Source organism: Penicillium solitum (assembly GCF_028829755.1).
Source record: "Penicillium solitum strain IBT 25940 chromosome Unknown utg000001l_segment0_segment0, whole genome shotgun sequence".
Classification (NCBI taxonomy): Eukaryota; Fungi; Ascomycota; class Eurotiomycetes; order Eurotiales; family Aspergillaceae; genus Penicillium; species Penicillium solitum.
In genome coordinates, this window is record NW_027072121.1 from 4,190,780 (window position 1) to 4,218,107 (window position 27,328).

At 49.5% G+C, this 27,328-nt stretch overlaps 11 protein-coding genes across 11 annotated transcripts; 4 read left to right on the forward strand and 7 right to left on the reverse strand.

The window, feature by feature from the left end:
- Positions 1-2,037: 2,037 nt before the first annotated feature.
- N7455_001606 (uncharacterized protein) lies at positions 2,038-6,588 on the forward strand (the record flags this gene model as incomplete). Its single annotated transcript, XM_040951341.2, has 1 exon — positions 2,038-6,588. One exon carries the CDS (start codon positions 2,038-2,040, stop codon positions 6,586-6,588), a length of 4,551 nt encoding a protein of 1,516 aa, XP_040818083.2.
- Positions 6,589-6,997: 409 nt separating this feature from the next.
- Positions 6,998-8,689, reverse strand: N7455_001607 (cytochrome P450; the record flags this gene model as incomplete). Its single annotated transcript, XM_040951647.2, has 5 exons — positions 6,998-7,148; positions 7,209-7,375; positions 7,434-7,748; positions 7,804-8,592; positions 8,639-8,689. 5 exons carry the CDS (start codon positions 8,687-8,689, stop codon positions 6,998-7,000), a joined length of 1,473 nt encoding a protein of 490 aa, XP_040817621.1.
- A 529-nt stretch (positions 8,690-9,218) lies between these two features.
- N7455_001608 (MFS transporter) lies at positions 9,219-10,808 on the forward strand (the record flags this gene model as incomplete). The annotated part of the gene is made up of 3 exons (XM_040951845.2): positions 9,219-9,421; positions 9,470-9,926; positions 9,981-10,808. 3 exons carry the CDS (start codon positions 9,219-9,221, stop codon positions 10,806-10,808), a joined length of 1,488 nt encoding a protein of 495 aa, XP_040818417.2.
- Positions 10,809-11,050: 242 nt separating this feature from the next.
- On the reverse strand, positions 11,051-12,459 carry N7455_001609 (uncharacterized protein; the record flags this gene model as incomplete). Its single annotated transcript, XM_040951959.2, has 2 exons — positions 11,051-12,384; positions 12,441-12,459. 2 exons carry the CDS (start codon positions 12,457-12,459, stop codon positions 11,051-11,053), a joined length of 1,353 nt encoding a protein of 450 aa, XP_040817737.2.
- Positions 12,460-12,865: 406 nt separating this feature from the next.
- Positions 12,866-13,195, reverse strand: N7455_001610 (uncharacterized protein; the record flags this gene model as incomplete). The annotated part of the gene is made up of 1 exon (XM_040951441.2): positions 12,866-13,195. The coding sequence occupies one exon, from the start codon at positions 13,193-13,195 to the stop codon at positions 12,866-12,868; it is 330 nt and encodes a 109-aa protein (XP_040817936.2).
- A 994-nt stretch (positions 13,196-14,189) lies between these two features.
- Positions 14,190-15,564, forward strand: N7455_001611 (Zn(II)2Cys6 transcription factor domain-containing protein). The gene is made up of 2 exons (XM_040951607.2): positions 14,190-14,329; positions 14,383-15,564. Exons 1-2 carry the CDS (start codon positions 14,249-14,251, stop codon positions 15,526-15,528), a joined length of 1,227 nt encoding a protein of 408 aa, XP_040818296.1. The 5' UTR covers positions 14,190-14,248; the 3' UTR covers positions 15,529-15,564.
- A 491-nt stretch (positions 15,565-16,055) lies between these two features.
- N7455_001612 (uncharacterized protein) lies at positions 16,056-17,867 on the reverse strand (the record flags this gene model as incomplete). Its single annotated transcript, XM_040951505.2, has 1 exon — positions 16,056-17,867. One exon carries the CDS (start codon positions 17,865-17,867, stop codon positions 16,056-16,058), a length of 1,812 nt encoding a protein of 603 aa, XP_040817670.2.
- Positions 17,868-19,257: 1,390 nt separating this feature from the next.
- N7455_001613 (uncharacterized protein) lies at positions 19,258-19,605 on the reverse strand (the record flags this gene model as incomplete). Its single annotated transcript, XM_040951744.2, has 1 exon — positions 19,258-19,605. The coding sequence occupies one exon, from the start codon at positions 19,603-19,605 to the stop codon at positions 19,258-19,260; it is 348 nt and encodes a 115-aa protein (XP_040818598.2).
- A 1,590-nt stretch (positions 19,606-21,195) lies between these two features.
- On the reverse strand, positions 21,196-21,375 carry N7455_001614 (uncharacterized protein; the record flags this gene model as incomplete). The annotated part of the gene is made up of 1 exon (XM_065604031.1): positions 21,196-21,375. The coding sequence occupies one exon, from the start codon at positions 21,373-21,375 to the stop codon at positions 21,196-21,198; it is 180 nt and encodes a 59-aa protein (XP_065462522.1).
- A 934-nt stretch (positions 21,376-22,309) lies between these two features.
- On the forward strand, positions 22,310-22,642 carry N7455_001615 (uncharacterized protein; the record flags this gene model as incomplete). The annotated part of the gene is made up of 2 exons (XM_065604032.1): positions 22,310-22,528; positions 22,628-22,642. The coding sequence occupies 2 exons, from the start codon at positions 22,310-22,312 to the stop codon at positions 22,640-22,642; spliced, it is 234 nt and encodes a 77-aa protein (XP_065462523.1).
- Positions 22,643-22,832: 190 nt separating this feature from the next.
- N7455_001616 (SH3 domain protein) lies at positions 22,833-25,671 on the reverse strand (the record flags this gene model as incomplete). The annotated part of the gene is made up of 2 exons (XM_065604033.1): positions 22,833-25,559; positions 25,615-25,671. 2 exons carry the CDS (start codon positions 25,669-25,671, stop codon positions 22,833-22,835), a joined length of 2,784 nt encoding a protein of 927 aa, XP_065462524.1.
- Between the last annotated feature and the right edge of the window lie 1,657 nt (positions 25,672-27,328).

The following is a 27,328-nucleotide window of genomic DNA, read 5'->3' on the forward strand; positions in this document are numbered from 1 at the left end:
TTGTATGAAGTATGGAGTGCATACGGAGTACAGTATTACAATTTCAATATATAACATACACTGGTCAATGCCATTCTAGACTCATTTCTCGTTCGTTGTTCCAATTGCCCGGATTTAACGCCCTCCCCACTTAGCTTGGTGACCTCTCCGCGAATCGCAGCCCACAACTCGGTTTTCTTTAGAATGGTGGCTTCGAGCTAACATTTGATTGTCGTCCAGGGCTTGTTCATTGCCCGATTATCCAGTGGGCTATCACAGCCCAGTGACTAGCGGGCTCCACAGTCTCGAGGCTCCACGGCTTGGATGTTGAACACCCTAGTCGAAGGACGAAATGCTCTCTACGGACAGTCACTGGTTCTTCGAGTCGTACAAGTCTAGACGTTAGACTCAACTTTAAAGCCCCTTTGCTTTCATCCTTGAATGTTTGAACCTTGGAACCCCGAAAGGTTCGGGACGGGCCTCTGTACCAAACTATGGACTATGGCCGTTGGGAAATCTTGAGACTTGATATGTCTCAGAATATGCGATGATACGATAACATATTACATCGGAAATGAATATGCGACTGGTTCAGAAAAGATGAAGCATTTTAGAGTAAAAGACACCCTTACGTCTATCCGCATATGCATTGTCCCTTGAAACCACGTTGGGAAATTCTCCGAATGCACGGGAAAGGCTGGAGTTGCAAACCGCCAAAGAAAAATTAAATAAAAGAACGAAAATGAAAAACACCTTCGCGTCGATCATTTCACCATTTGGGGTTGAGTCGTTCGGCGTCTCCGAATGCGCTGTGTAGGAAGCGAGGGAGACGCGATAACCAGACTGGTTGTCAATACGAGATTGTCCGCTACATTGGTGTGCAGTTCCAATCATGCAGATACTCTCAGCTTGAATCTATCAGCTGATCTGACGTGCGATCGAGTCACGATTTGTAGGATAATTTTTTTAAACGACTCAAGCCATACATGACGAATAGCCCAGGGTGCAACATACGCCACGGGTTGTACTGCCCTTGTCACGTTGTGTCTAGCCCGATACCTGTACCTCTTTGCCGCCGCGAGCTCATACCGTCTAAACCGAAGTAGCCAACGACAAGTCCGTGCTAAGGGAGAACCCTCGAGTGGGCCGGCTGTTACCTCCCCATGTGGGCTTCCGTGCGCGCAATCCTGTTGATTCGGCCACTGGGGGATCGCCCTGGTTATTTGTAGAATTCCCTTTTGACTTTGCGATGGGGGGGGGCTATCATCGCTTCAGAAGCACCGCGCAACTTTCGCGACGTGCTGGTCCTTTTGACAGGCTCTAGGTCTTCGCAGTCTTGACCCTTTCCCGTCTTATCACAGTAGTCACATTACATTCTTGCCAATGAGATCCCTGACTACGTTCTATATGGTCATTCCGGTTTCAAGGCATTTTTCCCCCACATCCGAGGGGCAAGACCAGTCAGCACATAAATCTCTGGCATCTCGGAAATTCTTCGATATCTTTGATCTCTTTTGAACAACACTACAATTTTATTTTTACATGCTTCAGCCAGATTTTATCTCTGACGTGGCCAACGGAGAACCCTGAAGTCGAACGCCACATTGCTCCAGACTGTGGCGAAGCTGCAGCTTTAAGGCTTCGCCGATCCACAGTGGACTTTTCTCGTTTATCTACTGACGTCTGTGAGTGTCTTCTTTTCTTTTCATTATTATGATTCTTAACATCCATGCAATGTCTATTGACACCTAATTTTTAGTCGTGTGACTTTGAGATACCCTTCTTTTTTTTTTTTTTTGCGAATTCCAGCTACTTTTACTTAATTCTATAACCCCCACTGTCAAGCGCTAGGCGCCCATCAATATTGATATTTTCGTTTGACATGACTCAGATACCGTGAGTTTACACACCAAGCGTGATGAAGACCAAAGAGCTGATTAGATTAGATAGCTCTATACCCACATAACGACGTGATGGTTACTATAACGAAGTACATGTACCCACCGATTAATCATTTGTCCCCGGATTGGAGCCGGGAACTTCACTCATCCGTACGCCATGTCGTACAGTACTGGCCATCACATGCCACACGATGCTTCTTCAAATTCATCACGTACCAATACTGGTGCCTATGGCCGACCTGCGCGATCCCAAATTGCGAGACCAGTCAATCACACTCCTAGGAGTAGAACCTCCTTATTCTCAGATGCCGAAGATACTGGTCCGGTATCAGCGCCGTCGGCTATCAAGCGATCTACCAGTCGTGGAAATCGCCTGTCCATGCTTCCGCGCCCCAGTGTTGGTAGCACAACCTCTCCAACTACGCCAGTGTCCGCTTCCTCTTCTCAGAATTCTACTCAGCCAATCCCGTCCTCGTTCTCAAGCCCGGAGATTAACAACCCTTCGCTTTTCGTTGCTGGACAACAATTGCCCCCACCGAAACGAGCACGGAATGTTCTTCGAAGGAGGGCACCGACAATAGGAAAACATGTGGAGCAATTGCACTCTGACAAGCTGAGCCTTGTTATTCCGCAAGAGTCTCATTCTCTCGTTATGAACAATGTCTCAGGACACGGAAATTCGTCATCTCCACTTCTAGGGCAATCGGCTTCCTCTTACAAGCCAAATCATAAGAATGAGAGCAATGTGACGGTTAATTCGGTGAGGTCTAGATTTAATGGTCCGGCGGAACTGGCAAGTCTTCGAACAACAGTTGATACGCAAAACTTGCCAGCACCTCCCGCTCCATTCTTTTTGGCAAGTAGCCCCTCGACAAGATACTCGGAATCTCCAAGTATTTGGAGTCGGGGGTCTACCCCAACATCATTGTCATCATACTCCCCGGGTATTACAAAGATTGGCCGTCTGAGACAACCGAGTCCGTCTCAAACAAGATTGCCTGTCTTTTCTCCTCCACCGGCACATGCAAGCCCTCAGCAAGAAAGGCCGGGACTGAAGACTCAAAAGCGGGTACTTCCTACAAAACCTTCTGTCTCGGGCTCAGTAGGGACCGACAAAGGCCAGAGAGCACCACCATCTAAATCTCCCTCTACAGTACCAAGCGGCCCACCTTTCAGCCCGCCACCGAGAAAGTCATCGGTCAATTTCAGCCCTCCAAAATCCCCCGAAATCGATGTTGAGCAGGCGCGGAGGGAAGTTGAGGAAGCCGAGAGGCGTTTGTTTGACCCACACAGGGCTATGGAATGTTCTCCCTCACGGAATGCGGAGACACCTCAAACTCCACCACGCCCGAGCAGAGATGGAACTCATCGCTTAGATCTCGAAACATCGCCGATTGTCCAAAGCAACCTACGATATCTTAGAACAACGGGCCACACGAGACGCGAATCGATAGAAAAGATCCTAGCAGCCCAACAGTCACACCCGACTCCTAACAAGGCTGCCGCTGCATCAATTGACTCCCTGCAATCAAGAACAATCTCCCAAGTCCCTTCTCGAGATGGCGGGTCTCCCATACTATCCAAAAAGACACCTCCGACATCGACCAAGGAGACTTCCAAAGAGAAGACGGATCCCAAGAAGATACCAACACAAAAGCGATTCGGTCTGTTCACAAAGAAGTCCAAGCCGGATATCTCAGAAAATTCGCCAGAGCAAGCTCGAGCCACTCGCAAAGGTCCAGCCGCAGGAACAGGCCATGAGGGCTACGGAAAATACGGACAGCGCGGCCGCAAAGCAAGCGGTAGTAGTAACAGCGGGACGAGAACCAGATCAACAAGCACGACACGGAGCGCCGCTAGCAAAGGGAGTCAATCGAGTCGCCCAGAGTTGGACATTGATGATTTCCTGATGAGCCGTCTGGAGCCTGTCATTATCAATGGCGGTGGACTGGACGGTGCATCATTGTCACGAACCCAAAGCGAGCAGAGTTTCAGTAGCATAAGCGTTGCGTCGACCTCGAACTTGCCGCGGCAAACTCTGCTATCATACTCGACTGGTCAGTCTACGGAATCGCTTGCAACCTCGACGGGGACATTTGGTGAGAATATTACGCCAATTTATTCAAATGGCACCACACCGATGAGAAGCAAGAGCCCCGAGTATCAATCTAACCCACCTGATCGCCGAAATGCATCGAAGTCACGCATGCCTGTTCCAAGAGGGAAGAGACACGGCGTCTTTGCGAACCCCCAGGCAGCTATCACAAGCACGTCCCTTTCTAGCCACGAGCCAAGTGCCGCCGCCTCAGACCAACCAAAGCCTGCTCAAAAGTTTCCCGAGAAGGTCAACAAGCCTGAGCAGGCTGAGAAGCAACAAGCCAAGAAAGGCAAGACATCCATGTGGAACTTCTTCCAGAAGAACCGTGCCAACGAACAGAAGAGCTCAAGTCCTCCAACCACCTCATCCCAAACCGCGAAACTTCATGCGGCGATCTCCCCGGTTTTGAACACGAGGCCCGTGGCCCACTACGCCTTGGTAGATGCTGATTCGGACGAGCTCGATGAAATCATCAATAACATCGAAGAATCACCCCCAACAGAGGAGGAAACAATTTTCCATCCCGTGGAAATTCCAAGAGGCTTGAGCATCAGAAAAAGAAAGCCATCAATTCTGTTACCATCTCCACCAAAGATTCATGGTGAGTTCGAAAATGATGATCGTCCATCGCCGAGGACCGCCATGTTCAATCGCAACCTTATGGCCCCGGAGCTTGAGATATCACCTGAACAACGTCCGCGCTTAGCCTCTGTTGGTCGGATCCCACAAGTAGTTTCGCGGCGCGATAGACATCATCAGCCCGCCATGCAGTCATTCTCGCGTCCATTCAGTGTTGTTGAGTCACCTTCCCTCACTATTCCAACGACGCAAAGCTCATACGAATCTCCACCTGTCGCCCATGTTCCGTTGAACCTGGGGATTAGCCCAAGCGAATCCTCTACCTGGGGCGATGGGTTCAACCCGACTTTTAGCGCTTCCGAGGAGACCAGCGCTCTCGAGTTTCTTGCCGGACCGTTCTCAACCTATGAGTTCCTTCAATTTCCGCCGAAGAAAGGCTCTACGTCGTCAGAAAGCTCTGGAGCTCTGGCTGCGGTTACTGCCGTCCCTCCGATTCCAGGTTCCCCGCCGACTGAGGACGAGGTGTGGAATGAGTACGATGATCTTATTGATCACGTTCTGTCGCCAGATGAACCGAAACCCGAGGAGGCGGAAAAGACTGAAGAAGAGGACAGATTTGAACTTGCAACGATGGCGAGCAGGGCTCTTCAGGACGAGTTGAATAATGCAAATCAACCCCAGCCAGTACCTAGTGGCAATTCAGTTCGCTCGAGTGGCAGCTCTGTTCATCTTCGCCGTTCTCAAATTGTCTCTGCTTTGCAATCGTCTACCGCTCCTTCGTCCCAGCCGTCTTATAGTGATCTTGTCGCTGCATATAGCGGCTCCAATGAGGAGAAGACACAGCAGACGACCGCTCCTACCGAGCAGCCTTCTTCAACAGACCAGCTTCGTGAACAGCAGTCTACGTTTCTTAACTCCCTCGCTGCTGTCCCTTCGCCTAGACCAAAATTCCACCGCGAACACGAAGCCGCATCTTCGGAGCGTGAGTGGGACGCAGTGACACGGACTAACATGCGTTCCGCTTCGCTCATGACTAGTCGCTGGTTATCATTCGGCCGAGTTCTTTTCAGCCCGGCGCATAACCACGTCAAAGCCGGAGGACAAGGACGAATTCTTGTGATCGACGGACTGGGAAATGACGACTGGTCTTTCTACTGTTCCTTGACATATCCTGATGCCGAGGTATACAGCCTAGGTGGACGTCCTGTATCTGCGACACCTCCCCACCCCGCTGCATGGCAGCCCCCTACCAACCACCACACTGTGTATCACGCAGGACTAGACAACCCCCTCCCCTTCCCAAAAGACTACTTCACAGTGGCCGTACTACGATTCCCCGCTGTCTGCTCCGAGACCGTGCAAAGCAACATCATCCAAGAATGCAAACGTGTTCTCCGCACCGGAGGGTATCTCGAAATGAGCCTCCTCGACCGCGACATGGTGAACATGGGACCTCACACGCGCAAAGCCATCCGCCAACTCAAAGAAATGACCTGTCTCTCAGACTCGACTCTCAGCCTAAAACCAACCAGCGACAGCGTCCAACGCGAACTCGGCGCGCAAGGCTTCGACAGTCTCCGTCGCTGCATGGTTCGAATTCCAGTCGCGGGCATGGTCCTCCGATCCTCTGACTCCAGCTCATCGGCACACTCCATTTCAACAGCTACCCCTTCCACTGCATTCTCTCTACCAACTATCTCCGTCAAAACTGCGGGTGGTGGCCAAAGTACGGGAGCTGCTTCTAAATCCCCCTCGAATGATGCGAATATATCTCTCGGCGATTTGCTCTCTGATCCCTCCCCGTCTCCCGCAAACGACGAGTCAATCGCCAAGATTGTTGCCCGTGTCGGACGCTGGTGGTATTCGAAATGCTATGAGGATCCTGTTTTCTCGACTGGAAATACTGATCCGGGTATTTGGAATGACCGAAAGGTTCTCCGCGAGTGCCAGAAGCGTGGTACCGGGTTCCGCATGTTCATTGCATACGCTCAGAAGCCTAGTGAAGTTCCCCGACGCACGGCAAGTGTGTAACCGAACGACACCATGATACCTTTTATTTTTCGTTTTCGTTTTTGTTTCCTGTTTCCTGTTTCCTGTTTTTCTTTTGATGAGATCCATGGTTGATTGACACTATACGCTGCATGGAAAATACCCATATATATGCCTTTACGAAGTCTGATTGTTTTTGAGCGTTTGGAAGACATGGGCCTTGTGGCTTACGCTCAAGGCTTGCATTTGCTTTGCTTCTACTTGTTTGTTTTTTTGTTCGATATGGCGTGCATGATGCTATGACTGATATGTGCCATAGAGGAAGAGGCGTGGGATTTCCATTGTACAAGCAGGACTTAATATGGATAATCAACTACTTTAATTATTTTCATCTTCGTCACTCCCACGGTGCGTTTGATATGCCTCACGTGTATCAATTTCATAAATAAGCCTATGCCCGAGTTAAATGAACCTTCAACGGGCCCTTTTCCCACATCAGGAAGTTTCTCTGTTTGATCCAATCACGGGCTTCATCGGCGATCTCCATATCGAAGTTAAAGATAATCAATGCAAGAATTAGACGCATCTCGCTATATGCAAGACTAAATAAACGTGGTTAGTACCGGTTATTACTTCCCATAGTATTTAAGGTCATTACTTACTTTCTTCCGAGGCAATTTCTCGGCCCAGTATGGAATGGTTGCAATACCTCTCGGCGATCATCTGCAAATGATAGATCACCTAGGAATCTCTCTGGATGGTATGTGTTGGGGTCCTTGAAATACTCTTCCCGTCGATAAAGTGCCCATTGATGAACAGAAACAAAAGTCTTGAAAAACACTGTTAGAAACCATCAACATGTAGTATGAACATGGAATGAGACTCACGTTTGCTGGAACATATTCGCCCACGACCTTGGCACCACCCTCGGGACACACACGGGGCAGACCATTTGCAATGGGTGGGTACATACGCATTGCCTCGTCGAGACATGCAAGCATATACGGCAATTTGTTAACAGAGATCAGGTCGATATCTTCCTGACTTTGAAACACAGTGCGCACTTCCTCCTTCAACTTCTGATAGGCAGTCGGATTCGTGAGGAGGAGATATGTGACTCCACTCAATAATGAAGCTGTTGTCTCGGAACCACCGATGATGAGAATTTCAGCATTTGCAATGAGTTCATCAATACTCAGGTTCTGACAAAGGTCAGTTGTTATTCTTAACGAAACATAGTTATAGTTGAAAACTCACCAGTTCCTCTCTCTTCCTTAGAAGTCCCTCAATCAAGTCGGGTCGGCCCTCTTCCTTTTCCATCCGACGCATCATCTTCTGTTTGGTGAATTTCTTATGCTTCTCATGGGTCTCTGTCATTGACGCAGGCACCATTGACAACAGCGTCCGCTTCACAGACGGATAGAACGAGAGAGCTTGCAAGATAATTCCAAGCCGGCCGGCGTCAAAAATCCCCTTGATCCATCCGTCAAGGTTTGATCCCTGAAGACAGCCAAATGGTTCACCAAATGCCAGGTCTCCAATGATATCGAAAGTAGCATAGTTATACCAATCGGAAAGAACCACCGGAGTACCAGATTCGCAAAACTCATGTAACCGGTCAAGCAAAATATCAACATAGCCACGAATCATCGGCTCCTGGTCTCGCATTGCCTTTTCAGAGAAACCGTGCGCCATTTGTCGACGGAGACGCCCATGTTGCTCTCTGCTTTCGTTGACTACATGACACGCGTCGTCTTCCATCGGACGGTAAAACCAATTTGCCTTTGAGAATTCAGGTTTCCCTTTCTGGTGGCCCATGATGTCTTGCCAGGCATCGGGGTGGGAAAAGGCCAGCTCGTCCGGCGCAATACGGACAATGTCGCCATATCGCTTATGCATTTCCAGCATGTCAAAGGGAAGAGTTCCCCGAATAGATCGGTAGACATATGCCAGTCGTGATATCTTGTGTGCCAGTGGTCCTGGAAACCGGCTCAAGGGGTGAAAGTACACATTGTAGATCACTTTGTGGGCAAGATATAATGCCGCCTGAGTACGTTAGAAAAGAAGTCACAAAAGGCATTGGATGATATACCGTAAAGAGTCCCGTTGCTAGCGCATATTGCACGTTGAAAATAATCCCCATTCTGTCTCGATATTTGCTTGTAATAGATGACTTCGGAGAGGCAGTCTGATTGCGAACGTCTGGAGTCTTATATGTGCAGGTTTTGGTCAGGGCCAAGGTTGGTTGATTAAGATAGCCACTAGCATCCCTGTGGCAGTGTTAAATTGAGACATTGACAAATGAAGAAGCTTTAATTAGTTCAAGAACCTAGGCGCCAATGGGAATTAGGGGGTTGAATGGAGTCGATGAAAGTGCGCGTTCCGTCATTATCCAAACCCGAACCCGAACCCGAACCCGATCCATATGCCGTCCACCAATGGCTGCCGCAAAGGTACGAATACGAACATCCCTCCTCGGGAACTAGAACACGGGCTGGGATCTCATTTATATGCATAATCTGCCGAGAACCCTTTTGGTAGGTAAACGGATATGGGGAAGCCCGTGGAATTTATGCATGGAATGCATACGGCAGATTTGGACTCATTTAAAAAGCCCGTCGGCGCACATCAAACCGCCATGTGTGTGGATTTCTCTTCTCAGTGCCCTCAACATGGACCCGAAATCTCTTGATCCTGAAGCGCAGTCTGACCGACTACCAGATGAAAAATCCAACGAAGAACAAACGGCGTATGCATCCCAATATGATGTCTTCTGGCAGGAGCCAGCCAGCGAAGACCCCGAGAATCCGATGAACTGGAGCTTCAGGCGCAAATGGAGCATCATTGGGATGGTTTCTTTTATTACTTTCTTGACGTGAGTACTTAAAACCTCTAATGTAGATCAAGATTCTAACAATAGTAGTCCCCTCGCCTCTTCGATGTTTGCGCCGGGTATCGCCCAAGTCCTCGAAGACTTCGGTTCAACATCTAATCTCCTTTCGACATTTGTCGTCTCAGTTTATGTCCTAGGATTTGCCTTTGGACCTCTGATTATCGCACCTATTAGCGAGTATAGTGGCCGCACATGGGTCTACAATGTTTGCAATGTCGTGTTCGTGATATTCAATATCGCCAGTGCGCTTGCTCCCAATATGGCGTCTTTGGTAGTTTTCCGATTCCTCGATGGGTTTGCGGGTGTTGCTGCCATCACATGTGGTAGTGGTACAATTGCAGATCTTGTGCCGGGAGAGAAACGAGGCCAAGCAATGGCCATCTGGTCCCTGGGACCGCTGTTCGGTCCAATCATTGGCCCCGTCGTGGGTGGGTTCCTCGTACAGGCGACAGATTGGCGATGGGTGTTTTGGGTTCTTGCCATGGTGGTAAGAAAGACAATCTCAGAATCAAAGAAGTCTCGTGTCTAACTCATTTTCTAGGGCGGAGCCGCATCAGTCGTTTTCTTTTTTATCGTGCCTGAGACATATGCACCAATTCTCCTTGAGCGGAAAGCTGCTCGGCTGCGAAAGTCAACAGGAGACACGGCATATAAATCTCGTTTAGATTCCGGGATCCCTCCAAAACAGCTGTTCCTGCGAAGTCTCATTCGACCATCGAAAATGCTTGTTCTGTCCCCGGTAGTGGCCTTAATGTCCAGCTACATTGCCGTTCTTTACGGCTTCCTCTACATCCTCTTCACAACATTCGCGATTGTCTTTGACGGTCAGTATGGATTCTCTGCCAGCGCCAGTGGCCTCTCATTCCTTGGAAGCGGAGTGGGAATGTTGGTTGGTCTTGCCTACGTGGGGACATTGAGTGATCGCAAGATCAGAATCAAACTCGAGCACAAGGAGACACCTGTCCCCGAGGACCGACTTCCCATGTATCTTACCATACCTGGGTCATTGGCCATTCCGGCTGGTCTGTTTATCTACGGGTGGTCGACAGATAAAGTGGTCCATTGGATTGTTCCCGAGATTGGAAATGCGATTATTGGGTTTGGAACGATCGTTATATTGATGTGTGTTCAGACATATCTTGTAGACGCTTTCCTGGCACATGCTGCTAGTGCTGTGGCTGCTTGCACTGTTCTTCGAAGCTTACTTGGAGCTCTTCTTCCTCTTTGTGGATTGCAAATGTACGAAAAACTTGGACTTGGGTGGGGGAATAGTTTGCTGGCATTCCTTGCATTGGCAATGGCCCCTATACCGATTTTGTTCCAAATCTGGGGAGAGAGGCTGCGGACAAAGTGGACTATTGACTTGTAACCTCAAGGGTTAAAAACTTGTAAATATCTATGTTAATGTAATATAAAGCAAATACAAGGGCCCCGAAGGTGATCAAAGTAAAACATAATCGTTTGGCTTCTCTTACTATATAGCACTATCTGTCTTGCGTAACTCGCATTCCTCATTTCAGATCATGGTATCTCAAAGTAAATGTAACCGATCATGAAGGTCATAATTTGTACAGGAATAGAAAAAGAAAGGAAAAGGAGAAAGTAAAAACTTTACTCAAGAAGAGCAACCATCAAACGCTGGTAATCACTAGACGTCTCGCCGCGCACGCGATCAATCAAGTTCTTCCCGTACTTGTGCTGGTAAGCACGCTTGACCATCTCCTTGTGGTTGCGGTTCCAGTGGGTTCGGACAACACGAACAACAAGGCGCTCGTCCTTAGTGCCCATACCGCTCATGGATTCCTCGAGTAGGATAGCATCGCGCATGGCAGGATCCGTAGCCGAGCGGAGCATCAGAAGCAGCGCATCTTCCATGTGACCCGAGAATTCCTTCTCGATATGCTTCTCGAGGGGGATATGATAGCGGGACTGGAAAGCCTGGCTAATAGCGCGGAGCTCCGCATTGGACGCTTTGGCGAAGATTGAGCACACCTCTGTGACGTTCTTCCCTTGCAGGGAGCGAACATCCGTCTCAATGGTTTGCGGGTTGATAGGGACAGATTCTTCAGTGCGAGCAGCGCGAAGGACAATGGCGAACAGAGTGGACGTCTTGAAGGAGAGGTCGTCTTCGACATCTTTAGAAAGCGAACGTCTATATCTCATTTCGTAGGCGGTCCGGATAGCATTCATATCGGCATTGGAGCGGCCAAGGAGGATCTCGTTAAGTAGCCACTCCTTCGTGCCAGCGCCATCGATTGCCGAGTGCAAGCTCTCGACGTCATGCATAAGCGGCCCGTCCAGCACGGCAAGTAGGCCATCGCGGAAGTACCCGCCGGTCTCGGACTTGACATCCTTGAACAGATCGCGGCCGAGGTGCTTAGAATATGTGTCGCGGACAGCGGCCATCTGGAGGGGGTCGAGTTGCGAGAGGACTGCAATCAGGGCCTTCTCGTCCGTGCCGAAGCCCTTCATTGCTTTGCGAAGCGCATCTGCTTGGGGCCGGTAGTCACCTGGTGCTACTTGACCAGGGATGTAACCGGGAGAAGGCTGTGACGGAATACCCTGGGGCGGGAAGCCGCCAGCTTGTGGTGCGCCGTATCCAACAGGTGGTTGGCCTTGAGGAGGGTATCCTGCGGGCGGTTGACTGGGAGGGGCATAGCCATGCTGCTGCTGGCCATATGGAGGTTGCCCGGGCGGAGCATGGTATCCGTGGGGTTGAGGAGATGGCGCGCCGTACTGACCTCCCTGCGGAGGGGCACCGTAGTGGCCTTGCTGGGGAGGAGGATAATGGCCCTGTTGAGGCGGGGGATAGTGGCCTTGCTGAGGGGGGTATTGGCCCTGCGGGGGAGGGGCACCGTAGGGCTGCTGATAGCCCTGTGGCGGGGGCCCTGAAGGAGGGCCTTGCTGTCCGTATTGTTGGGGCGCGTATCCTCCGTACGGAGGTTCTATTGACTGGGTTAGCTCATGCCAAGCCTCGAAATGTATTTGAAATGCCACTCACGGTTAGGTTGGTAAGACATGTTATGGAGACTGTGACTTGGATGTATGCAAGTAAGAAAGGTCCGGGCTGAGGGCTGAGGGCTGAGGGGCTGTTTATATGTCCCCCGGCTGCTCCGCTGAGAGTGTGGCGCAGTCAGGTGGGGGCGTTCACAGCCTTGCGAGTTTCTAGAATTGTTGACGTCTGCCAATCTTTACAAGTGGACTTCAGACTTTCGTATTCATGGTTCTATGTTCTAATTAAAGAAAAAAAATTGGTTGTTGCCTTATTGCAAGGTTGATAGGCTTTCTCTGCCTATCTACACGAAGTGTATACAGAATGGACATCGCCAACTTTACTTTGTTCAACCCCTTGATTCGGTTTAATTCCAAAGTCATCTCACACACCCGTGCCCAGGCGGATATTCAAAACCCCATGACTCATCGCAATCACAACTTTAACCATTTCCCTCCACCGCCAACAATGGTTCCTTTCTTGACCTCGCCATCGCTGAAGGGCATATCAAAACCGCCCGTGATAGCAACCCCGTTCTTGAGCTTGAGTTCAATCTGGTCCTTTTCTATGGGTAACTTTTCGAATTCTTCAGATTCTTTGTGTAACTGGTCGGCTGAGTCATAAGTGACGTCGGCATTGGGAATGGAGAAAGACTGCCCAAAGCCAGTCAAGTTGCCGACGAAAATATACTGAGAGCCTTCAACTTCAAATTGACCAAGGACGCGTCCTTTGTCACTTGTCAAGGTTCCAGTTCCTTGTGGCATCTATTTCATGGGTTGATCAGTATGCGCTAATGCTACCCATGGGAACAGGGAAGGGTGCCAAGTGCTCACTATGGGAAGATCTTGCCAGATATTCGCTAGTATTGGGATTGACACTTCAAAGAAAGGTGGTCCTCAATCATTTATTTAAAGAGACTGAGCAAGGAAGAGCGGTCAGTTTTCAGAGTTCGAAGGGGGGTACCGTGCAGTGCATCCGATGTCATACATGCAGGTCAAGTGGAGAGCCGTGTTTGACCTCCATGTTATGGATGGCGGTTCGCCTTATCGACGCGCTTACAGCACAAAGCATGGTACATATGCAAGGTGCAGCGCATACTAGGGATGCGGGGCTACGTAATGTGACGGGGCTTCAGCCGCTCTGTCCGGCCGCAAGTTCTGGATATAAAAGTCAATGAAAGTTGCGGGCAACAACCTATCTACCCTGGAACAGCATGGTTATTTATATTGTCACCATCTAGATGTTCAAGGCTTTACTGACACAAAAATTGGGAAATGGTTCATTCTTGGAACATGATGAAATATATATTGACAAGATATACTTTAAATTGAAAGATTGAAACTTTGTCCTTCACCAAGAAATCATTTTAACACTCGTGTAACTATTGTAAGAAAAAAGAGTATTGTATTATTGTTTTCGTGGAATGCTTATTTTGTTCTTTCGGTGACCTTCAGGGCTGGAAAATGGGCTACTGGACATTGTTTTCATGCTGAGCAGATACGTATATCTCATTGTATATATGGTTATTTGAAGCTATATTAATTTGTTTTAGGCCATCCTACGGAGTAGACCATACCATACCTCTTTCTTAATTATAAAGATCGTGAGGTCTAGACTAAGAACACCTACTGCTTCTCCCCCCACCAAAATTGATAACGCTAGCCGTATTTGGCTAGCGCACAACCCCTTTGCATCCGAGATGCCACTGCGCCTCCGCGAAATCCGCATAGGCCCCGAAATTCCCATTTAATGGTGCAATCTATATTAGATTCCTCTCGGGGTCCACTATATATTTACAATACCTGCTAGTGATTGACATGGCTTCATTCCCTCCAGGTCGCCGTTCGCACCGGAAATCGAGATCTGGGTGCTTACAATGCAAAAAGCGCAAAGTCAAGGTGAGAGATACATCAATGTTGCTGTCGAGCAATAGCTTATGATTCTGTGTCAGTGTGATGAAAGCCAGCCAAATTGCCGGAACTGTGAGAAGCACGGGGTGATTTGTTCCTTTGCCAATCGCTCAAACGTGCTCTCCACACCACAGACGGATTTAGCAGAGTCACCTGTGTCACTATCCGGCCCAGAAAGCACTGGGTCTGGAACATTTCGTGCGCCAGCACAAATCCCACAAGCCTTACCAAGTCTGTCCTCATTAGGACCATTCCCTTCCACATTGGCTGTTTTTGACTTGGAACTGTTGCACCACTGGACAACATCAACCTGCTACACACTATCGCGAAGTCCCGCCGTGCAGACCATATGGTGCCAGGAAGCACCCCGCATTGGCTTTTCAACACCGCCAGTCTTACACACCTTGCTAGCATTTTCTGCGCTACATCTAGCTCGCTCAGATGAATCTCGACGCGCAAGCTGCCTTGCTTACGCACAAATGCACCACAACACCGCCGTGAGAGAGATGGTCCCGCTCGTCTCGACTATCGCGCGAGAAAACGGTGCAGCACTTTTCATTTTCTCCTCTCTAACGTGCATGTTCTCCTGCGCCAAGCCCTCAGAAGAAGGCGATTTCCTGGTCCTCTTTGAACGAGGCAATTTATCAGAGTGGGCCCGTCTTTTCCGTGGGACACAAACTATTATCAGTACCGGAGGTGAGGATCTTCGTACCGGGAGACTGGCACCGATCTTCACGAATGGAACTTATCTAGCTGCTGCCCATCGCGAACCACAGGCCCTCGAGCAAGGCAAGCCTCATGTTTGGGAATTGCAGCAAATGATTTGGAGGGAGTGCGCAGCTGACCCATCACTTCGGGCCATCTACCAAGAAGCTTTAGATGAACTAGCCCGAACATTGGGTCTTGCTATAAGGCCTGGCATCATGCGGAGACTCGAGACCGCAGATGTCTTCCGGTGGCTGCTTGATATCTCAGATGAATATTTGAACCTTTTGTGCCAGGAAGCGCCGATTGCACTCATTATCTTTGCTCATTGGTGTGTATCTATTCGTCAAATCGAGTGGATGTGGTGGATGGAAGGTCTCAGCGCGCGTCTTATGACACAACTATACTCTGTGTTGGATCCGAAATATCAAGATTGGCTTCTGTGGCCACAGGAGGTTATGAATGGGAGCCGTGAATACTAAATTAAATCAGAATTATAATTATAAAGTTTTAATACCCCATTAGGGAGAAAAAATATCATCCCCAAGGCGAAAGAAGAAATGGCATGGACAGTCGATTCATATCAAGTATATTACCAATAAGCATTGCCAATCCTGATGCAGGATTGCCTATGTCTATCTCATTACATTTATGGACATACAGTTTCTGACCTTTGCTTTCCTTTGGGACCTGCGACTTCCCCGAACTCTGTGGGCAATGGAGATCGATTTATGCGGACTTCTCCGAGCTTCTCACTATATCATTTCCTAATGTGGCCCGTGGTCAAGAAGGAATTGGAATGGGATGAGCAATGACTGCGAATGATCAAAACCTAGACGCGTTTCTTGATGGGAGTACCTTACCAAAAGTACATACGCAAGATAATGTGTGGCAGTAGATCATCCAAGTCCATTGCTCAATGATTTGCGTAGACTCTGAGCAGGGTTAAAATGTTTCTCGGTCGTAGACCAGGGGAATGCTGAGGTATCAAGAGGTGGGTGAATTGGAGCTATTGTACGGCTGCTGGGAACTTGGTTGGCTTTGGCTGTTGCACAGGTTGTGACAACCCACTTTGGTAGGGCAGATCATCATCGCTAGCTAGAGTTTGCTCGTCGTTAAGCTTGGGGTCGCGCACAGCAAAGGCAAAGGCCATGATCGGCACACAGAGACAAATACCAGTGATGGTGATAAGCTGCTGGATGTACTGGTAGGAGCGAACAATAGCCGTGCGTTCAGGGGTACCCATGGGCCATTCGGCGATGGCCGTAAACGGATCCTTGTATGCGGAGGTGGCTAGGGTGGAGTTAATACCGGCGAGTTCTTCATGGAGTGAAGATGGTAGAAGCTGGGTCCATATTGCTCCCGAGATTGTGTTTCCAATAGCAGAGCCAACATTATACGAAGCCAAGAACGTGCCTGTCATAACGGCGAGGTGTTCATGTTTGATGTGGGCTTGCATGGACGCCTGAGCCGGCCATGAGAATAGTGCGCTGCCAAAGCCGAGGAGCACTTGGCCTGCAATGACGCCGACCTTGCTGTTGCCAGTAAGGGACCCGCGGTATCGGATCAGGAGGCCGAAGCCAACTATGTAAATCATGGTCCCGCTGATGATAAACATCTTGAGCCGCCGGACCCGGAAGACGACTAAGCCGAGGAGGGGCCCGACTACAACCTGGACAAAGGAAAAGAGAGAGGAGATACGGGTCGCGGCGGTGACATCAAAGTCGAAACCCACGACAAGGATCGTGTAAAGATAATTGGCTTGCAGATGGTACCCAATATTCCGGGAGATGGCAATCCCTAAGGGAGCCCAGACGGCTCGGTCTTTCATCAGAGTCATGGGAATCAAGGGACGAGGAGCCCTGAGCTCCCAGTAGATAAAGACCGGAACACATAAGGCGCTAACAATGAGAGGCGCAATGATGTGGGCGCTCTTCCATTTGGACTGGTTGCCCCCGGCAATGGTGAGTGGCGCAAGGAGAAGGGCCAAGATTGCGACGAGGAGGATGATGCCGATAATATCGAGCATCCAAAAAAGTTCGACTATAAACTTTCTTGGGCCGAGAGTCTGGAGGAGGGTGCTGGATTTCTCCACGGTGCCCTGCTTTTTGAGCCGCCGGGTGACGGTCCAGAGGCTAATGATGAGAGGGGATGCAGCAACAGGATAAATGATGCACCACATCCCAATGCCCCAATGCCAGTCGGTAACTGAAAGGACGGCATTGGCGATGTTGCCGCTAACCCAGGTGGTGATAAGAGCCGGCGCGATGGGAGTATAGCTGAAGAAAAGGCGCGAGCGGGTCGAAGTGATATCGGAAACGATGATTGAGTTAAGAGCTTTAATCATACTTTGGCCGACCTGGAAAATGACGCTACCACCGGCATAGGTGGATACGTTCTTTGCGACGGCTTCGACAACAGTACCGAGGACGTAGAGAAAGACGGAAAAGATAACTAGCTCGACTCGACCGAAGATATCAGCGATCTTGGCCGCAGTCGGCTGGGAAGCAGCGGCAACAACGGAGAGGATAACGTTGATGGTCGACAGGAGGGAATGCTCGCCAAAGGAGGAAGTGGCATATGGTTCGTATGTGCCCCGTAGTATGTTGTCGAGGCCATAAGCAAAACCAATAACGAAGATGCTAGAGAAGATAGCAGTCCGTTCCAAGATTGTAAGAGAAGAATAAAGGGCCTTCATGCGAGCTGCACCGGGCAACTTGATGTCGCCTCCTTCTGTCGGCGACAATTCCTTATTTTGTCCTTCGGGGCATGGCGTGGGAACTGCATTGGCCTCCGCCCTGGAGGACTTGGGATCCGACATGACGGAATAATATACACTAGACTGACCTAGGTAGTGCTTTGCATGCGCAGCTAGAGGAGAATAACGAATATTTTATAGACTCTGGCGAGTCTCTACGGCAAAGTTGAATTCGGCCGGGTGTGTAGTGGGGGTTTGATGGCCGAGACTTAATCGAAGACTTGGCATAAATAAAGGCAACAGGCCTAACTAAATAATTGATCATATACATTCCAACATTAACGGTTAATATATGACAAGTGAAGTATGTCAATGGTATGATTGTTCTTCCCTGTCTAGCCTACAGTCAGCCCTATCTCACGGGGATTAACATACTTCAGCCACCACAAGCGGGCGGACCACGTCTCCCCACGTACCCTAAGCAAAATCCTCAAACGGTAAAAAGACATGCTATGTTAGCAATGCTAGCATTTTTCTCGCCGAAAAGTTTCAAGATAGTAGGTAGCTCGGGCATGGGAAAAATCCACCGCTCGGCCATCTTCGCCGCTCGGCCGTTAATCCATGGATGCTCAGGTGGAGTGACGGGTACCCGACTTCGAGGGCTTAGCCGTACTAGTAATATTATATAATATTATATAATGACTATATCTATCAAGATATGAAAGGGGACTGTGTACATGTATGATGGGGTATATAACTATCCGTCTCATGAATATCTAGTTCATCGACTAAAATTTTCGCCGGTGTAATTTGGCCTACGGCGGTTCCTCTTTTAACACTATAACATAGAGTGTATCGTCAATATATAGTAAAAGCTATATATTTCTCTATTTATATACAAAAATGCATCGTTCATCCAGAGTTTATTCGAAACCGAGGTCTTCTAATTGTTACTTGATCGTTCCGTACTAAAGGCATGCCGATTGTCGTAATCTAACTATATATTGCCTAGTTGATCATACAAACCATGCCTACGATTTCATATTCCGTAGGAAGTCTTATAAAAGTGCACCTTTCATCGATCAATATACTGAGGTAAACAGTGGTGTAGTCAATTTGTTCCCAATACAACTGTCGTAAAACAACCATTGTAAGGAAAAGTCCCGTACTTTTATGCCTTGCAACGGGTGCATAGGTATCGTCGAAGTCAAGTCCAGGCCTTTGATGATTGCCATAAATTACCCATCGAGCTCTGAGCTCGGTAATGAAGTCATCTTTGTCACATTTAATGTCAAAAACCCATTTTCCAGGTAAAACTGTGCTTCCAGGTGGTTGATTGTTGACACGTTGGTAGGCCTTTTTCAGTGGTAGTCTGATGACCTGCCTAGACCAATAAGACCGACAATAACAACAGAGCAGCACACACCTTTTGTCTGCCCCGCCCTTCTTCCTGGATGTCTTTGACATTGAACCGGGCATGAACCTCTTCAGATCGGCTTTGATGCCAGATTACTTATGGCTGCCAGGTTCCGGCTCGGTATCTCCGGTCCTTTGCTGGGGCTGGCGCTTCGATAGAACCGCAAGGGTCTGCGTAAGATTTGGTGGTCGGTAGTCTCCCAACGGAATTATGAACTTGTCCCTCCGTGCCACGGATCTGCTGCCCTAAACCCGTCACCTGGGCTCTCAGTCTCTTCTCGGTCTCGGCGGCCTGGGTGGCTTCGGCATCATCCACCCACACTACCACCGATTGCAGCAACCGGGACAGCCACGTGCGGGGACTACTAAATGTCAGTCCCGATAGGTATTTGGATGGGTATTTGGGCAAAGCCTTCTTGACAACGCCTTTGGTGTCATAAGACATGGCATGGCCTGTAGGCTAACAATGGGGGTGGACATGCATGAATATATAAGCTTACCTGCTGATGCAGCAAATCCCAGTCACCAACACGACTCAGAGAACAGAATCACTTCCAGCGAGTTGGAAAAGGTCATTGTGCCAATATGCGGCCATATCCAGGACTTGCAAAAGGATGTAGGCCAACAAGTTAGCGATTGCTTGCCAACCTTCACGGCCCTGCTGGAGGTGTATTTAACTCCATCTTCCTTGATGGTCGAGCTTGTAAATGTTAAATTCCAAACCACCGCTTAGCATACCCCAAACAGTGCTATTGGACTGGCGTCGGACTTTCCGATTCGCTCGGACCATAGCGAGGCAGGCCAGTCTTCCACAGCTTTTATGATCAGTAGCACGATTGTCTTCCTTTGCCTCCAGCACTGACAGGCGGCAAGCCATGTGGTATATTTCTCCGAAAAAGAAACTGTGGCTGCAAGCAGCGCAATAAACAAAACGGATCGATTCGAGGCATTTTTCTTGGGCACCCCCGGATTCAGACGGTATGACAGATGGTAAGAGAGAAGAAGAAGAAGAAAGAGAGGAAGAAAAAAAGAAGGGTAAAAGAAACCCCCCAGTTATTGACGAGGAGCGTACCTAGCAGCTGTAGGGTTTGAGTGAGGGAGGGTAGTAGTCCGTATAATGACATTTTGTTTCGCGGGGTTGCGGCTATCGCCAGCAGACAACGATCCGCTGAGGTTTGACCTCTGGTTCCGATCACGGCAGCTATCTGTGGTAGCCCTTGGTGGATGGACTATCTTGGTGGCAAGTGAAATCCCCGTTATCCATGCCAGGCACCATCTGATATAGATCATGATGTTGCTGAGCTGTGGTGATAAAGTAAGGTGAGAGGTGACTTCGAAGGAAGCGACGAGAAATAAATATGAGCGAAGATTGAAGTCTTCTCAGGCACAGATGTCCCTTCCGGATATAAACCCTCTTTCCCTCCTGCACCCATATATCTTGCTAGATCTGTATACGAGCCATCGTAGTTTCCTTTGAAGTTGGCCTTGGCTAGAGGGGTAACATCGAGGGTTGTATTGATGGTCGCTGAGGAAACACGTAAATATAAAGCAGGCGAGGAAGCTGGTTTCCCACAAGTATCTGTTAGCTTTAGCAGATAGTAAAGAAGGAAATATTCACAGATAACTTGTCTCAAATAGAGTCTTCAGGGACCCGAGCGAGAAATATTAGGTAACCAAGTGAAGGAGAAGAGAACAACAAATGATTTCTGTTGATGGACATACATGTATTTGTAGGCCACAAACGAGGTCCGAACTCAGCTGGGGGCTGAAAAAGCCGGCATCAGACATTTTGACAAGAATAACCAACACCAGGTCACCCATCAGACCGAATTCGGAAAAAAAAACTTGTTCAGCCTTATTATTTAGCGATATAACTGCCTAAATGATAATATGAAGTGTGTAGTTATCTAGCGAGACAGTGAACTCCAAAGAGGCTCGGGTTCCTTGGCAATGTCCGAAGAGATTGCCAATAAAGGGAAATGAATGAAAATAGTAATAACAACACTCTTGCTGTAGTCCTGAAACATCAATACCATCATGTACCCGCCGCAGGTCCGCGATAGTTCACTTCGTATGTTTTGAAAGGCGAGCCAAGGAAAAAAGGCGCCTTTTCTCCAGGTCGACGTCTTAATTCCTTTTCCCGTTCTCGAACTCGTCGACTGTGTTCTCTCCTCCGGCGTTTCGTCGCCTTCTTCCGCTTTCGCTTTTCTGACATGGTCGAAAATTTGCCAAATATATGACTTAGCCAGCCCATGATTAACCCGTTATGTTCTCTTTGGGCCGAGTGATCTTCGGTAGAGGATAGATTGTCAGCCGAATGATGAATATGTTCGGGTCACCAAGAGGGTGCCGATGACAAAGATATAGAGCTGGAAGATGTGCAGGTGTTGGAAAAAGAAGGAATATTTACTTTGAAGAGTGGACTGCAGCTCCGGGGCGCACAACGATATCTTGATGTATTGGAGGTGAGTTATGGGTTCACCATCCACTTAGGAGAGGATTGAAAGGCCCACGGGTGGAAGGTCGCGAGGTCTCTAAGCATGTCTGGCGTCCTGGGGCTAACCGATTCGGGTGACCCGCTCAGCCTTAGCCCTGAACAGGGTACCCAAATGGCTATATATATTCTTGTTTGCTATACTTGTCTGGTCGGAATGGCTAATTTTCAAAGGCACCAGCTGTGATCATCGAGTGGAACCCCCTAAACCTGAGTAGCAGATTAATCAATGCATTTTGCCTACTGTTACGGCCCTCGGCCCCCGGCCCCCAACCCCTATGGCCCCCAAAGATCGGGCAATTTATGAATCAAAAACTTAGTCGCCGCTGTTGATCTGTTGATCCTTTTATAAGATATCGTCTACCACTTAGCTTTCCTATCATTCGCTGCCTTCACCCTTCTCCCTTCTCCCTACATTCTATAAGAAGGGGTTTCCAGGAATTTATCAAGACGAGAAGAAACCTCCAACCTGGCATCCTCCAAGATTATTTCTCGCGAGATAGATCAAAAGCCCAAAAGTGAAAGGAAATAAAACCAAGTATAGGTGCGTCTGGGCGCCCGGTATTCCCATAAATTTTGAATCCGCAGGTGTTAACAAACCACTTATGTATAGAGCGCATTCAGCGACCGGTCGAGTGCGGCTATACCACACAAGATGGAGCCTACAAACCCCGAGACTCACACCTACAAGTTTCCCTCGAACAAGGCGGATTTTGATATTGAAGAACAGCCCGAGAAGTCCCAAAAGCGAATCCTCAAAACCAACAAAAGCTACAGGGATGAGTGGAGATATGGTTCCAAGACACGCGTGGTGAAGTATTACGCCGTGCATGTCTGTATAGGCATAGTGGTTGGCGGTCTCATTGGGGTGATAGTGGGTCTATGTCTTCGGTATGTAGGTAAATAGTCCTACTGGCAGGGATATATCACAGGTTTTATTTTCGTTCGGGGATATCATGGACAATAGATATAGTCCGTGGCTCATTGAATTTAACAAGATATGTATGCAATGCGAGGAAATGCTCATGCGACATTCAAATTCATAACTCTGATCTTCGTAATCATCGTAACCATGCAAGAACAGACGCAAAAGGGAAAAAAGCAGAACGGGTATACGATGCATGTCATGCGTATCATATGTGGGTGAGAAATTCAAAAGCAAAAACTCCAATGCATGTTTACCTATGCACCTCCCTGACGAACTCAACATGGGAACCAGGGAACAGTCCCGTTCGACCAGCATAGCATCCCCAGAACCAATCATCGTTGATATTCTCCGACTCGGTAATGTGCGCACCACGCGGGAAAACAAGCTCGTCTTCGACTTCTTCTTCCGGGTACCAGGACCAGAGAGCGTGGACGATCAGCCCGACGCCACCATCAGGCGGGAACCGGCGGAAGGGCGGGATAATGGGAGTCGCGGTGGGGCTGGAAAGGGGTGGGTTTGAGGGGTCAGAAGCAGAGACGGTACTTCCAGTGGTACTGTTCGTAAGGGCAGGCCCGGCGCGCAGACGGGATGCCTTCTTACGACGCTCGGGACCGTCCTTCCAGCTCCAGTCACCGGTTCCTAACTCCGGGGATGCAACGGGGCCGGCGGTTGCTGGGGAGGAAGTTGGTGATTGTAATTGTGATTGTGCTACGTGCTCATCTTTCAGAGCGCGACCACCCACAAGATCGCGGACAATGACGCGGCGCTGGCCTTCTTCGTGGTCTTCAAAGCCGACTACTATCATGCGGTGGCCGGCGAGGCAGCGGCGCCAGCCATTGTGTCCGTTTTCTTTGTTGATTTTGCCCGTTGCTACGAGTTTGAGGTAGCAGTTTGTACAGACGTCGTAGTCACCGCTATTGCATTCCAGGCAATGGTAGCGGGTTGTTGAGGCTGGGATTGGGTAGGTGCAGATATCGCAGTTTGTTGAGAATGAAAGAATTTTGAAGCTCTCGACCTCCGATGACGTGGGGATGGTATTTGATTCAATCGGTGGGGGTGTGGTGGATGATGCTGATGGAGGTGGACTATGGGCGATGCGCCGGATAGGTAACAGGGAGTGGGTGCAGCATCGTCCTTGGTTGACGCAGGAGTTACAGAAACCCCAGTCTCCCTCGTTGCACTGGCTGCATTTCCAAAAACAATCATTGGCCGACGATTGACACACATCACAGAAGAGACCGCTTTGTAGCCGGCGGATTGGGTTGTCGCTGGTCATCTGTCTTTCTCCGCTCATCGTTCGATGAGCAGTCTCAGAGGGCCGCTGGTATTTAAACCACATTAAGACATGACGAGGGTCAGTGATCTGTACAGGGCGTCGAGTAGATGACGATACGATTCGTTGAAAGGTCGTATGTGCGGATGCACCAAATCCGCTCCATCGGTGACAGCCACGTCCCGAGCGGTAGCATTGTAGACACAGGTGGAAGTTTCCTTCCTTGCAACTTGTGCATTTCTTGTGTAGATTATATTGGATGTTGTCCTTTCCACACCGGTCACAAGAGATGGACGGCTCGGGGAATTGTACTGTGGGAGATGCAGGAACATTCGATCGGGACGAAGATGGTCTTGTTCGTCTGTCTGACCGGATTGGAACAAGCGGCGAAGATAATGACGGAATGGTGTGGTCCATGTGAGGTAAATGGCGGGACGAATTTGAGGGCGCAGCGCCAGAAGTGGGGGAGTTCGTGGCTGATTGGCTTGTGGACTGTCTAGAGGAGATTCGTTCTCGTCCTCCGGCCCCCCACGCACTAGAGATATTCCGTTCTGACTCTGTGGCACGTCGCGGCCTGGCTGATGCTGATTCTGATCGCAAGCGCCCAGTCTGAGAGACGTGGCGATCTGCAGTTATATCACTCGAGGATCGGGCAGCAGGCCGTATGGCCTCGTCTGATGCGGACGCCTGATTTGTTCGAACAGGCGAGGTTCTTCGGCGCCCACCCGCTTGTTCCGAGCTGCGCCTTTGGTGACCCGCAGTGTTCGGCCGCGTAGGAGCCGAATCGAACAGATGAGGTCTGGAAACTGGCGGTCGTCTGACATTGTGTTCCCGGGTAGCCGCCGTTGGCTCCGCAGTCCTGTGGGCGGACTCGGACCTCGCATGTGTTCGCGTAGCTCCGTCAGCCTCTTGCCGCTGTTCTCGTCCTTGTTCCTGTCGCTGATGAGACTGCGATCTTTGCATATGCCTCCGACGGTAGGCACCCGCGATACGTTCACTGAGTTCCTCTTCTTGCCTTGGCCCAAGATTATCAAGATTGATGTTATCCAGTAATCCGTCCTCGAGAATTTGCCGTAAGATCTCTTCCTCCATAGTCTCCGCATCAGATGACAGACTCAGTAATGACCGCAGACTGGATTGATGCTCGACCCGTCGCGTGCGGTCCGAATCATCGGGCCGTAATGTACGGTGCTGCCGCGTTGCATCGTCATCCCTCCGACGCCTTGACCGACCGTCCTCCGCATGTCTCTCGGTATTGGTGCTCCTTTCGCGCGTCCGCGAAGATTGGTCCGTCCGTCGGGCCTCGCGTCTAGCTTGTGCCCGGTTTTCGCGTAGACTCGGCTCGCGTACCTCCTCTAGAATGCGTCTATCGTCCTCGCCATCCTCCTCCGCGCTTTCCCCGCCCGAAGGAAGTGCTGGGAACACCGACTCCCCGTGTGTGTACCTAGTGGCAATCTCTGCCTTTTCATCTGGCGCTCTGGCTCGATCTGGGTGTGCGGTCAGGACCATGTCCAGCAGGGTCGTCACGGTGGCATTTGGGCGGGTGTCGCGCACTTCCGCGCGACAGGAGGGGCAGGTAAATCGGGCCGAGGCGCGGGAGCGACGTGCCCCTTGTGCGGAGAACCATTCTTTCACGCAGGATCCGCAGAAAGTGTGGAGGCAGTCGAGGAGAGTGAGGGGCTGGTAGAGGAGCTCGGTACAAATCTGGGGCAAAAGAGCGGTGTTAGAAACGTAAGGGGCGGAATGGACAAGTACATACCGAGCATACCAGCTCTTTCTCAAGGTCCGCCAATCCGGAACTTTGAACTTGAGACATGAGCAGCCCTGGAGATTTTGGAGAAGTTCCCGCAAGTAAACAGAGAGAGTGAAGACCACGGATCGTTAATGTGGGAGAAGTTGGCTCCACCAATGGGCCCCGGGGTGATCTCCCGCTTACTGGGCTTCACCTTCTTCCCTTCAACTTTCAACACTTCAAGTTCAACTTCAACTTCAACTTCGCGTCTTTCGGGCTTAGAATCTGGGCTGCCTGAAAATAATCTTGTCTCGCACCACTGTCACAAATTGATTTTCGATACCGGGTAGATTTCTGCACTCCCGATGAAACTTGATGAAAAGCGTTGAACATAGGTGGGAAGATGAAGATGGAAGATGATAGATGGTTTGCATCATTAGATCTTCTTTGGAAGGTTGCTGGCCTTAGGCGGAAAATGGGCTCAGCTGAGGTTTCAACTGGATACATATATCTAAACATAATCACCATGCAATTTCTTTGAAGATTTCCAGTCTGAATTTCAAGTTGAAATAATATGTCATAGCCTAAGTAGAGCTCCCAGAGCGAAAGAATATCAGTAAGCACCTCACCTTGCTGCATAACAAGAGCCATAAGTAATTGACCACCAGCAAGGACACTGAGATTCCTCGGTATCTAGTCTCGAACATCAAGTTTCAAGGTGTGATCACTCGGCTGCGAGATCTCACATAAAAGGAAGTCCGTACGGCAGGGTATATGCCGGACAAAGGCATTGTGTCAAAGAAGCCCAGCCAAAATAAATCCTTATGCCATTTCTTTCCTGCATACAAAAGACCAAGCGGTCAACGGAATCATATTGAAATTATCCGATACCGGTGACTTCAAATCCACAAGCGTGTTTTAAACCAGACTATAGGGATCTGTCCTATTTTTCGCCATCTCCCCGAAAACAAAAACCTATTCGCCGACGCAGTGGCGGCAAAGATGCAGGACACGTCCCTCAACGCCATGGAAGCACAACACGCACGGTCCATAGGCAGAGGAAGAGGTACTTTCCAGTGACAACGCAATACAAGCCCGAGCACCGGTCCTTTAACAGACCAGACCGGCCGAGAAGAAAGAGTTTCAGTCAAGTTTTAGTATAATCCTTTCCCGCCACCTAAGGTGGGATGGTGGAGGGATGATGATCCCAGAAGAAAAGAAAAAAAGGCGGATAAAGAGAAAAGTCTTTCTAGACCTCGCCTCTCTTGTGGCAGACTTTGGGGGCAGTTTCCATCATTCCTATGGGTTGATCTGGCTATCACGGGTAGCGGTGAGGGGGTGGCTGCGAGAAAACGAAGAATTGACTTTGAAATGCCATTTCCACGGAGTCTGAGCACAATGTTGTGAGGCCGGAACGTCGGAACTAGACAACCTGCCATTATGGGCGTCATGTGAGTGAAGGGCGGAACTTTGTGCTTCTCTGTATCTCTTGTGTTTCGGTGTGCATATGCCATCGCGTTGGAAATAGGCGCTGATGCTGTCTTTCCTCACGGATCTCCCGGTGCGAGATGCATGTTGTGATCATCTGCGTGAGCATGACAGTCGAAATGTGGGGAAGGTCCGTGTCAAGGGAGTTCGGCTTGTAGGGTCCGGCCACTGGCTTCCGCTGTGGCTTGAGGATGTGAAAGAGTATAGCTCCGGAGACGTTGGAGGACAGGAACAGCAGGGGATCTATTCGTCA

Coding starts and splice junctions, on each gene's coding strand:
- N7455_001611 (XM_040951607.2), top strand. CDS start 14,249: ATGGCTTCATTCCCTCCAGGTCGCCGTTCGCACCGGAAATCGAGATCT. Junction 14,330..14,382: donor GCAAAAAGCGCAAAGTCAAG/GTGAGAGATACA, acceptor ATTCTGTGTCAG/TGTGATGAAAGCCAGCCAAA.